We start from the raw sequence: 13,078 nt of genomic DNA on the forward strand, positions 1-13,078 counted from the left end.
CTTTACACAAAAGAATACTTCTGACTGATTGAGTTCCATCCATTGCCAACTGTGGGTTCTTTTGTTTTGTTAGTCCAGCATCCTTTATAAAATGAGGACCATTGAGCAAGTACTCACTGACTCCCCACTGAGCATGATTGTGCTTGAAAGGTGTGGTACTGTACTGGTGTAACATGTAAAGCTTTAGTTAGAGGGGTTTGAATGCATTTCAGGGTCTACCTTTTTTGCTTTGTGAAAAGTAGTGAGATTGTGCTTGAGATAATAAATCCACCTATTTTTAGTTTGGTGTATAAGTTTGTGACAAGTGGGTGAACAAAGAACTAGCTGAATGCACTTGCTATTGTGTTGAAACCAACCAAAAGTTCCCATTCAAGTGGTTTCAGTGCAGTATAGCCAACCGGCAATTTTCTGTTTTATGTACACAAACCTAGAAAGACAACTGTGCTTAGTTTTGATTAATCTGTAGTAGAACTTGAATAAAGCTGACTGGAGGACAATTCAGGGGTTCAAAAATCCCTTTCCAAAAGTATAAATAAGTTTTTCTTTGTTTGAAGAGGAGCAGTAACCAGTATCTACCATAAGACTTAAAGGGCTACCTAGAAAATACTTTTTTCCCTCTGTCTGGAGACAGATAGCAGGAAATGTTTTCACCATTTCAAAGCAGTAGGCTACAAGTAGGATTCAAGTATCCTTAACACACATTTCCTTGCTGTATTGCAGTAGTTCTCAGCCCGGGGCCCCCTGTGGGGGCTGCGAGCAGGTTTCAGGGGAGCCACCAAGCAGGGCCAGCATTAGATTTGCTGGGGCTCATGGTAGAAAGCTGAATCCAGGGCCCTGAGTCCCGCCACCTTGGGCTGAAGCCATAGCAATGTAGCTTCGCAGGGGCCCCTGTGGCATGGGGCCTCAGACAGTTGCCCGGCTTGCTACCAGCTAACGCTGGCCCTGGCTTTTATAGGCAGAAAACCTGTTTATTGTGGCATAGGGTGGGCCGTGGAGTTTTTATAGCATGTTTGGGGGGGCCTCAGAAAGGAAAAGATTGAGAACCTCGGCTGTATTGCATTATTGAAATTTGCTGTTTTAAAATCAGGTGTCAATATGAATGAACCCCCATATTCCCTCTTCATATACAGGATATAAAAATGTTTGTTTTCAGTAACTGTATGTATATAGATTGCTATGGATCAATTAAGGACCTAAGGGTGGATCATAGAAATTTCATACAGATACGTAAAAATACACATGATCTGCTTATAAGTATCAACATAAGGAACAGAAATTTGATGAGAGCTCTTCAGCCTTGCAGACAAAGATAAGATCTGAGGGCTGGAAGTTGAAGCTAGACCAATTCATACTAGAAATAAGAGGCAGAACTTTGCAACAGTGATGGTAATTAACCACTGGAGCAATTTACCAAGAGTTATTCTCAATCTACCGATGAAAAGCCCTAGATAAGAGCCTAGTTGTTGTTGTCGTCGTCATCATCATCATCACTGGAAATCTTTAAATAAAAATTGGATGTTTTTCCCAGAGATGCTCTAGTTGAGCCACAGCTATTGGACTTGAAGCAATTCATGGAATTCCTATGAGCTGTCTTATGCAAGAGGTTAGCCTAAAGGATCACAATGGTCCCTTCTGGCTTTAAAACCCGTGAATCTGTATAACAACGTGGAGAGAGAATCTTTTTGTATCGGAGAGCACTCCACCTCCAAATTCTAATAACATTGCTGTTCAACCAGTGTAATGCTGTTGACTGCTGCAGAGTTATGCCAGTCTTACTCCAGCCAGAGAAAAATGAATCAAGCCCACTGTACAAATAATGGTAGCAATCAGAAGCCTACTCTTGAAGATTTGTTCCATGGTAGCAGTATGATTTGGTGCAGGTTGCCATGAGATACAGTAATAGAACTTCAGTGGTCTCTACTGTGCAGCAAAATCTCATTGAGGTCCTGTATAAGAGTACAAAGTCAGTGAAGCATGTTCATCTTAGTAGTACTATAATCCACTGACTTTCATCTGAGTTGTGCTGTAAAATCATTCTAAAATATCACACATTATCTGATTCTTCTCCCCCCCCCCCCCCACGCCCCCAGTTGAATACACTGGACCCTCGCTAGAACGTGCATCTGTATAGTGCGAATTTGCATATAACGTGGTCGCGGCCATGGATCCCAAATTTAATTACTTTAATTGCAGTTCATTTTAACACGGTCCCCATGTTAACACAGTACTGTGCATGGATCCCAAATCCTGCTTTCTAGCGAGGGTCTGGTGTGCTTTAATCCCTGAATGTGCTGGATTCAAGTTATGCATATCTAGGAAGTGACATGAATTAGAGTAGTGAGCAGGGGGTTGAATGTGAGGGGAGCACCCAAGTTCAGTGATTTATATGGTCTTGGGCAAGTCGCTTCCCCTCTGTGCCTCTTTCCCTTCTTGTAAAATGGGGAAAGAATATCTATCTACCTTCCTTCCTCAGTGGTGGTGCGAGGGCTAGTTAGTAAATGTCTGTAAATCTCTTTACATATGTAAAGTTCTTTCTAAAAGGCATCCTGTGCCAGACACTGGTAACATAATGATTGTGTGTACAGTGAGAAAGAAATTGTATAAAATTCTCAATGAGGAATTAGCATAATATACTGTATAATATTGATAAGTACTCATCTGTGAATAGACTGATGTGTTTTAAAAACCGGGTTTTTAACAAAGAATGACAGCTAAACTAAAAACACTGCAAATTTAGAGGGGTCCTTAGTCTTTGTCCATGTGGATCCAGCTTATGGTGTGTGTGTGCACCTCATGCATGGGAGATCAGAACCTTTTGACACCAGTGCCCTTTGGGGCCATACCAGTGCCCTGCATACCTGTGCGCATTTCCCACCTCGCCTGTTCTGTATCCCTCCCCCTGCGTGAGGGTGTATGGGGCAGAGCAGCTTCTACCACCTTTCGCTTCACTCGAGCTCAGCAACCTGTGTGCAATCCCCCGAAGTACCCTTCATCGAGTCAATTTAGAATCATTCAGTTACTTTGCTTAGCTTACTGACAACTTCCTTTGCTGCTCCTTCTTTAAAATGTATTTTTTCTTCTACTTGGTACTGAGGTGCCTTTCCATCTTAAGGCCAAGATTAAACCCCTCCAGGTTCAAGCCAGGCCTTTCATGTGATGGAGTTACTCTTTTAACTGAGGGACACGATCAGTGTCTACTCTCTGTGGGAAAGAGCAGTGTGCTGCTGAATTTGACTTAGACCAAATCATTAATCTCTTATTCTCTTTCCCCAAGCACCACTTAAGCCTGGGATAAACCAAGTTCTTTAGATACTTCCAGAGCCTGCCTTTATTATTTAGGTAAAGCCATTCAGGAAATCAACCTGTTTGTGACATTAAGGAAGGCTGTAAGAGATCAGATCATCCTTCCCAGAGATTCAAATGGATCACTCAGTATGTTAGTCTTCTAGTAACTAGTAGATATGGCCTTCCCTCAGTCATCAGGGCCTACTCAGCTAGAGGCCAGGCAACCTCTTCAGCATGTCTAAGAAATGTTTCTGTATGGGTCATTTGCACTTGGAGCTCAGCTCATACCTTTACCAAACATCATGTCCTGGATTTGGTGACTAGATCAGATGCCAAATTGAGAACAGTGGTTCAGAAATCCTTATTTGGCTAGCTGTAGCTAGGACGTCAGACTCTCATGTTAAGCTGGAAATTGCTAGCTAGTCGTAAGTGAGATCCATGTGAACAAAACATCTGAGAACTGCAGTTACTGAACAATAAATAACTTCTTTATTTCCCAAATGGATCCCATTTGCAGAGTTGCTGTAAATTCTCTCCTTAACCACTTTCCCTAAACATTTGAAGGGGTGGGCAGGATGCATGTCTTTTCTATTGCTTTTGGTTAATATATATTTTTTTAATTACAGACTTTAAAAAATTCAAAGAGTCTTTGCTCCCTTGATTATGAAGAAGATGATGATGATGACGATGACGACGACACACAAATGAAGACAATTGTGTCATCCCCATGTGATTCACATGACTTTATGAACATCACCACCCCTGGTTCCAGTCCAGTGAAAGAGCAACTGGATGAAGTAAGGCATCATGGGCCATGCCAAGTTGGCTTCAATGTAAGGGATTATAAGAAGGCAGCTGCAGTATGTGAAAGTGATGAGGACACAAGTGATTGTGAAAGCACTGAAGAGGGCATCTTTCCGCTAGACTGCGGGGACTTGGATCTAGAGCAGATTGAAAACAACTGAGGCTCAAAGTTGTGTACTAGAATCAAAGTTGTTCTAAATTAAAATGATTAGTGGATTACCTTTGCAATGCATAATCCATGTCCCTGAATCTCTGTATTGCCTATCTTGGACCTGTGTTAGAAGAAATGTTTCAGGTGGGGGAAAAAAAAGAACCATTGTTATCTGTTTATAGTCTATTGATCAGTATATAAACAGCAAAAGACAGCTGGAGGTTAAATGTTATTTTGAACATTAAGGAGTAACTATGATTACAAATTTCCTAACAGATATTTTGCATTTTTATGGCTTTTACAGTTTGGGAGAAAGCATCTCTATTTTGAAATGAATTTTCAGAAGGGCATTCTATAAAACTAAATCTGTCTACAGTGATTCTGGTGTGGGTATATGTTCCGTTTGTTAAAGAGCTTAATGTGAAAAGTGAGTTGCATAATTAAACTGGTAATAAACGATTGGATATCTGGAGATCTGAACACTTAAGTATCTGGTTGACAACTGGTCCAAAATACTTAACTGTCTCCTTATACAGTGAGTGGTTATAAAACTTCATAACATGTACAAATGGTTTTTCATACATTCAAGACTTTTTGATCAAAATGTAGTAGTGACCTTAAAGGTTAACATTTTTCCATGATTTTACTACTTGAATTGTTTTCCAGCCAGAAGCAATGCTAATTTAGGTGGGTTAAAAGTGCAAGTAGCTGCCCACCTTCTTGGTCATTATTATGTTTTCTGTGGTTCAGAAGAATGTACAAGAGCACTTGAACTTTTAAACAGGGACTTTGTAATGATCAATTCCCCAGGAGGTGATCCCTTCAGCAATACTAGAAGGAAACTAGTCCTTGAATTAAATAAAATGACATTTTGCTTTGCATTTGCATGTGTTTATGAATTTTATTGGTTGATCTATGAAGTCTTTGGCAGATACTGTAGCATGGCATCTCTTTAACATGGGGGAAGTAGTTTTAGATTCTTATCTATCCAGAATATTTTTGCGGGGTTTCATAGGGTAATGAAGTGTCTTTTCACCACTCTTTAAAATGTAATACTGACCATTACAACAGCACAATTAATAATGTGGTTAAAGTGAAGGAATTTTCCACAAACAAGGAGGATTAGTTTGTGGACACTTAAATTTGATGGAGTTGGGGAAGGTAGAAATTAGTTGTGGAATAGTTCAGGGACTGGATGGTGTAGGACTGATTAAATAAAGCTGAATCCACTGCGGTTTCTGCAGCAGTGCCAATGCGTTTCAATGAAGATTTCAGTCCCTTCTGTTAGAGCTTGTTTTAAACCGCCTTAGTGGTATACGGGAAAATGAGTACATGTGTCATTGAATGCCACAGCACTCCACAGGATTGGGTTCCAAACAGCTAACCCACTGAGATGTCTAGGGTGTCTATACAAAATGAAAGAAGCCTGGGTAATCAAGAAGTGAAAGTCACTTTGTATACACAATGCATGCCAAATGACAACCTTGCTGCTCTAGCAAATGTGGGAGTGTAAAAAAAAAAAAAAAAAAATTAAAACAAATACAGGTTTAGAAAGCTGTAATGTATACAGGAAAGACCTGTTTTTGCACATCGTTGTACAAAGACAGTGAAATCTTGCGCCTATGAAGCGTGCTGCACACGATGGAGGAATCCACACACACACACCATTTCAAAGAACCACGGCTACTCCAAAGGAATTGTTCCTTTTGAAGTGCCAGGATACAGTGCCTTAAGTAAAAAGAAAAGGAGGACTTGTGGCACCTTAGAGACTAACCAATTTATGTGAGCATGAGCTTTCGTGAGCTACAGCTCACTTCATCGGATGCATACCGTGGAAACTGCAAAGACATTGAATCCAATCTCCCTGGAAATGTAGAGGATGCGCCAGTGGAATAGTAAGCCACAGTTAGGGTCCCAGAAGTGCCTTGGTTGTAAATCAGGTACTAGTGGTTGCAGTACAACCATGTTCTCCATTTTTTTTAAATGGAGCAATAAAGGCAAGTAAATTTGAATGAACTTAATGAAGCAGAGTGATAGCCACGGGCAGTAGGATGGCTGGAATCACTTAAAATCTAATAAAAAGAAAAGGAGTACTTGTGGCACCTTAGAGACTAACCAATTTATTTGAGCATAAGCTTTCGTGAGCTACAGCTCACTTCATCGGATGCATTCAATGGAAAATACAGTGGGGAGATTTATATACTCCGAGAACATGAAACAATAGGTGTAACCATACACACTGTAACCAGAGTGATCACTTAAGGTAAGCTATTACCAGCAGGAGAGCGGGGGGTGGGGTGGGGGGGACCTTTCGTAGTGATAATCAAGGTGGGCCATTTCCAGCAGTTGACAAGAATGTCGGGGGGGGGGGGGGGTGGATAAACATGGGGAAATAGTTAAAATCTAATGTTTCCATTTTAACACACACTTCTCATTCCCTGAAGTTTTATAGTTTTAAGGAGATTGGTGTGGTGACAGCAGGGGCTCTTTAACCCATAAGAGGAGAGCCTAAAAAGTGAAAATAAAAGAAGTGTCTTTTGAGGCATGGGTACAGAGGGAGTTCAGGGGAGAGGCTCAGCAGGGAAAATTTTTTACGTTTGCGAACAAATTATATATGTAAAAAGAAAAAAACACCTTACATTTATTAGAGAAACGAAGTTTGAAAGACCTCCAAGCAGAGGACCGTACACCAGGAACTCCAGATTTCTAATCTCAAATCCGTGGTCTGAGCAAGTCAGTGCTCTGTGCCTTAGTTTCCCCCAAGCAAGCCTTAATTCCCCTCTCACAGGTGTGCTGGGACTAGGCAACATGCAGAGCTCTGGGGGCAGGAAGTGCTGTCGAAGTGCGAAACAGTCTTTATTTAGGAGAATACGGAAGAAGTTAGGGCCACTCTTGGATAAAGAACAAATTTCATGGAAAAATAAACGTAGTAGCCACCTACTTTTCAGCTTGGGTTTTTATTAGAGAGTGACCAAGAAAATGAGTTGAACAGCTGTGCTAGAAAAATTGCAAAATCCTGGGGAAATGAAATCTGTTGAAAGAGGAACATGTATACTTTAGGTCTACATACTAATATAATCCCATGTGAGAGCTAGGAATTAAAGGAATTACTGCAATTTTATGGTTGCTTCAGACAGTGATTCTGCCATTGTATAATGCACAAAATTATAGGGCCTGCCCCAAAAGAGTTTATTAGACAATGAACTTGCCACATTTATGTATTACATGCAAGTTTTCCACGTCCCTAATAACCCACAGTGGACAAGTGTAGTCGGGAGTTTTCAAAAAGGAAGTCCTACAGCATTGTATGCCAACTACCTGCAGTCTGTCACAGGTTGAGCTGCCCTTTAGAGGGTTCAGATTTCAGCTCTCAGATGTGCTTGGTCCCAGGCTGAGACCCAGGTCTTTTGGGGGAGATATGAAGTCACCTGTCTTCTATAGGGGGAAGAGCTGGTAGGAACAGAATAAGATGAAAGATTGGCTGTGGTTCCTTTCTGCCAGAGAACCAGTGAAAGAACCCTGGATGGAAGAAGCTAGGAAAGGGCCAGAGGAGGCCAGGAGCTAAGTTAGAGAAGTACTCTGGGGAGCCAGAGAAGAGAGCCTCAAGAGCAATAGCCACCACAGAAATGGCTCTGGGAAACCATTGAGAAGGGCAGCCTTGGGTTTAGGGAATCATGTTGACTGCAACTTGAGGGCAGAGTAAAAGGAGGGTCCAGACTTCTGGGTAGTAACCGCTAGAGAGGTGGTAGTGGAAACCCAGGCACCAGGGCACCCAGGCCTGTGAGTTGCCTCCTGTCTCCAAGGTGTGGGAGTCTTGCCTGTACCTGGCTGGGTGTCTGCTCTCTAACACCACCAGCCTTTCAACCACAAAGTGCTCTCCTCTGGGACATACCAGCCCTTACGTTGCTTTGTAGGTTAACAATTAATGCCCCCCAATCCCTGAGTCCTTTTGAATCATTCCTCTTTGATAGCCAGCCCCCGAGTTGGGCTAATTCCCAATCCTTTGCCCCCCAGAGGTACAGTGTACCCCATTTTTATCTTAAACCACCACCACTGTAAACCACATTGAACTTGTGAGCACTTATAAAAGTAGGTTTAGTCAAGACAGCGCGGTTACTGCTGGGCTGGTGTCGCAGAGATAAGGGGCAGCCCCTAGGCGGTGGCTGGTGAGCAGGAATCTGGGTAGTTGCAGGAGCCAAAATCAGTAGCCCAAGGTCAGGGTCAGAGAACGAATTTCAGTAGTCACCAGGCTGGAGTTGGGAGTCAGGGTTGAAGTCAGTCTGGGATCAGAGCAAAACAAGGTGAGGTCTGGAGCCACAGCAAGCCAGAAGTCTTATGTGGTTGCCCAGATGATTTTCTGCAGCATCTTCCAGGGTTAAATAGTAAGCAGTGGGCCCATCCGAGGCTGTGGGGTGCTGTCACTCTGGCCACTTTAGGCATTGCGGGAAATAACACCCAATCTCCACAGGGCTCCTTCGATGTGGCTAAATGTGGCCTTCCACTGGCAATGTTGGGAGCATTCACTGCCCCAAGCTGCACAGACCTGGGTTCTAGTCCTGCAGCTTCTTAAATTACACCCCCGTCAGGGGCACCTTTCCTCTGGTTTGGCACCAGGCCTGCTTTGTCTTAATGAAACCAAGTCAGGGGCATGGGTAGCAGGTTCCCAGGAGTGCACTTTGGGATGATAGCCTTTCCAATCTAGAGATTGTACAGTCTCCCCCTTTGCAGTCTAGAGTGGAGGATAGTTTGGACTTCTATATTCCTTATGCCTTTGGACCTGGTCCAGTGGGAGCTGGGGAGACAGAACTGATGGGGGATTGGGAGGTGGCAGATGGTGGGGGGGCAGAGGCATGCAGAATTAATTGCTGAGCAAGGAGATGGGCAGATGTGGGGGTGAGAGCTCCTGCAGTGGTGGCCAAAATCACCTTAATAAATTTGAGGGATTCAGCAGCACTAATTGTCTCTGACGCTGAGGTGTGGTGTGGCAGGGGAAGTTCAAAAATCCAGACAAACACTATATATATATTTAATCAGGAAAAACCTCAAGATTTGGGAGCCAATGTCATGATTTTTAAGGGTCTGACACGATTTTTGAACCTTTGGGGTTGGCAGTACTGCAGTTAAACGGTCGGTGGATACACATGTCTGGCTCTGAATACGAACTCTTTGGTTAACAGCAGCAAACATTTGCTATCTATGCTATTAGATATCAAAGCCAGATACCGACAGCGACTGTGTTCTCTAAGAGCATAGCCAGGAAATGGGTCTCTACCTGATCCCTTTTTGAATCTTGCTGAGTTCTTGGCCTCGGCAACATCATGTGTCAGTGAGGTACGCTTTGTGTGAACAAGTGCTTCCTTGAGTTTTGAGTTGTCCATTTTTTAGTTCCCTCGAATGTCTCCTTGCTCTTGTGTTTTGAGACCCAGGGAACAGAGGCTTTTGATCTACCTTCTTTAGACCATTTGTATTTTATATACCAATGTTAGTCTCCTTTCTAAGGTAAACAATCCCAGCCTTACAATCTCTTCACGTGATTTTTTTTGGTTTCTCTACTCATGGCAGCTAAGATTGCCACAGGAGGGAGAGGGAGTGTATGAGCGTGAGTGAGAGAAAGAAAAAGAGAAGCAGGAAAATGCAGAAGAGGAGCAGCTCCTGAATGAGACCTTGAAGGAGCACCCAGTAAGGTAAGAGGAGACCCAGGAGAGAACTGCACTTTGCTAGTCGAAAGCCTTTTCATCCTCTGGTGATTATAACTTCCTAAACTGCCCCATGCGACAGTCACTCAACCCCCATCAGACCCTTAAGTTACCACTGTGATGTACCAAAGCTGCACTGACTGAAGAGTGAGAACCCAAAGGCCTCTCTATTTTCCAGGGTCAGATCCTCAGCTGGTGTAAATTGTCACAGCTCCATTGAATGGACCTATGACAACTTACACCAGTTGAAAATCTGCCTGTAGGTCGTCTGCTTGGTAGCATCATTGAGCTTTCAACATATTTTAGTTGAATAGCAGGTGTGTAGCTGATGGACCAAAAATGCACTGAAAATGACCTGAAGAAGAACTTTGTAGCTTGAAAGTTTCTCTTTCACCAACAGAAGTTGGTCCAATAAAAGATATTATCTCATCCACCACCTCTCCCTAATATCCTGGGACCAACAATGCTGCAACAGTGCAAACTGAAAATGAACTGTCAAAGGAGCATTTATACGATAGTCCAATAGCCTGTTGTGACACATTTTTCAAGTGGGTTTTGACACAAGTCATTTTAGCCCCTAAGTGCATCTCTTACTGTCTTTACTAGCTAGGTTCATCTGGTTAGTGTGGTCTCTCTGAAAGTGCTAAAATTGTGTAGGAAATGGTAAAACATAATGTAGTGTTTACGGGTTATAAATAGGCTTGGAAAAATTAATTTTTTTTCAGAAAACATTGGTAAACTTCGATTTCCCCATAAACGCACATTGATGAAAAAGTGCATTTCAATTGACGATGGGATTTTGATCATTTGTGTTTTAACGCTTACAAAGCTTTAACTTTCTGAGTCTCAATGTCTGCTGCTGTTAAATAAATATTACGACCTTCCTGCTCATAATTCACACAACTGCGAAATTCAAATGGGTAAAATAATCTAACAAAACCTGCTTAAAGCCCATAATTTTGTGCACTTGTGAAAATTTAAATTGATCAAAATAAACATGGATAGTATCGATTGAAATTATTTAAAAAAAAAAATTCTGTCAAGCTACTTTAAACAGTTGGCATAGACCTATATACACTTACAGTCAAGTTTAACATTTCCCAAACGAGTGATTCTTTTATTATATTTTTTTTAGAATATTTCATTTAACAAGGATAATCCATACAAATACGAATGTGGTGTGACATGTATGTGTACATGTTTGTAGCAGTATATATAACCTCTCAAATTATGTTAAAGGAACTGTAAAGTTGCAAAGTGAAGCATTCAAAAGTTAAGAAATGCCAGATTTAAGATTAACCATGCAAGAGTTGTTCCCGTTGGGCAAATTCATTTTGACACAGTCTTTAGTTACATAATCTTATACTATTTTTTCCCCAGGACCCCTGCCTCATTCAGTGCAAAGGATGGAGCGTGCTCACTGAATGGGTAACTATGCAATATTTCTTTTTTATCTTCTTTCAGCATGGGGCCCCATACATTACTTACAGCAGACGATTCAAATGAATGCAGATAGAAAAGCCCATGAGGAAATTAATCTATAGTGCCCCATCATAGTATCTTAGTTCTTTACAAGCATAAATGAATTCATCTTCACAGCACCCTTGAGACAAGAGGGGGTATTATTACCATTTTACCCATAGGGAATCGAGACAAAATTGTCCACAGCATCTGCTATTTTAGGTGCCCAATTTAAGAAGCCTGGGGCTTGATTTTTTTCAGAGTACTTAACATTTTACAGCACTTTATATGTTCAGATCACAGCTCCCAATGACCACAGTTGCAAGTGCTCAGTACTTCTGCAAATCAGAAGATAAGGCATACACTGATTACCTGTGGAGATGGTGTAAATGACATGCCCAGTATGACAAAGGAACTCTGTGGCAGAGGCAGGGGTAGAATCCAGTTTTCCAGGATGTCATTCAGCAGCCTTAATGACAAGCATCCTTTCTCTTTCTGCAGTTCCCCAGGTCCCTGCTTCATTCACCATCCACCTTCCAGCTTTTGCACTAAACGAGGCAGAGATACTGCAGACAACAACCTTATTAATTGCACAGCCCTAATTCATCCCCAGAGCAGATCTATCCCAGGCACCGTGTGTGGCAGGGAGTCTCATTGAAAAATACAGTATGTGATTAAAATGTGATCTTGTAATTACTATATCACAATGCATATGCACAAGGGGGCTCAATTTAGATTGCACATACATCTGGCATTTCTTAACTTCTAAGTACATGACTTTGCAACCTTAATGTTCTTTTAGTGCAATTTTTAATGTAATTTTCTACATTAAAAGCATTTTTGTTTTTTCAATTTTTGTTATATGCAACAAATTGAAACCCCCCCCCCCCCACACACACACACACTCAGCAGAAGCAGCAGGGTCAGGGCCTTTAGATCCACAGTACAGTCCTCTATCACTTCAACTAATGAAGTAACTAGTAGCAGTTGTAAGCTGTTATCTTCTATAAGAAAGGGAACAAGAGACTTTGACAGTGGCATTCACAACTGTTTGGTAGACAATATGGAATGTTTAGACTCAGGAATAATGGGTTCAGCGACAGGTCCTGTAAGGCCATGCCCGATAGTGGTTACAGGCCCTTCTGCCTCTGTACCCTCCCTTGCTGCTATCCCCTCTGGCTGCTAATTCCCATTCTCCCCCACCCCAACTTTCTGCTCCCCTCTGTCTATCTCCCCTGCCTCTCCCACCCCCACATGTTCCTCACTCCTCTAAATTCCAGGCAGGCTGCTCCCTCCTCTTCCAGGCCACAATGCTCCCTAAGAGCATCCAGCAATTGAAGAGAAAATCCTGCCCCATTCGGGAACATGCTTAGTTGCTCTGTGGGCATGGTGTATTTATAATCTGGTTGGCACCTTGAAGCTGTGACGGGGGCCTGGAGCCTGCCCAGTGCAGATGGAGTCTTCAGAGAATTTAGCTTGCCAAACTCTCAAAAGTCTCTGCTGAGCAAGTGTAAACTGAGATTTTTTTCAGAGTCTTAAAAAATAGGCAAATTTAGATGTGATTTCACAGGGACAACAAAAGGCACATATCTGACCCCAGGGCAAGTACCTGCTGTAAAACATGCAGATGCTAAAACTTCTCAGCTAAAATGGTTGTAAGAGGTTTTTTGTTTAACATGGA

General features: G+C 42.2%; 1 protein-coding gene and 1 long non-coding RNA gene across 8 annotated transcripts in view; both read left to right on the plus strand.

Annotated features, from left to right (window-relative positions):
• FAM53A (family with sequence similarity 53 member A) overlaps positions 1-5,121 on the plus strand; it is a 101,989-nt gene extending 96,868 nt beyond the window's left edge. For all 7 annotated transcript variants that reach the window (XM_075128111.1, XM_048849129.2, XM_048849127.2 and 4 more), the window contains one exon: positions 3,912-5,121. In XM_075128111.1, the coding sequence (XP_074984212.1) occupies positions 3,912-4,250 (339 nt within the window). In that variant the 3' untranslated portion in view covers positions 4,251-5,121. The remainder of the gene's footprint in view (positions 1-3,911) is intronic.
• Positions 5,122-9,808: 4,687 nt separating this feature from the next.
• LOC125636259 (uncharacterized) overlaps positions 9,809-13,078 on the plus strand; it is a 66,318-nt gene continuing 63,048 nt past the window's right edge. Inside the window, exons 1-2 of the long non-coding RNA XR_012668223.1 lie at positions 9,809-9,924; positions 11,317-11,364. This is a non-coding gene — a long non-coding RNA (uncharacterized LOC125636259). The remainder of the gene's footprint in view (positions 9,925-11,316; positions 11,365-13,078) is intronic.

This window comes from Caretta caretta, chromosome 4 (genome assembly GCF_965140235.1).
Source record: "Caretta caretta isolate rCarCar2 chromosome 4, rCarCar1.hap1, whole genome shotgun sequence".
Classification (NCBI taxonomy): domain Eukaryota; kingdom Metazoa; phylum Chordata; order Testudines; family Cheloniidae; genus Caretta; species Caretta caretta.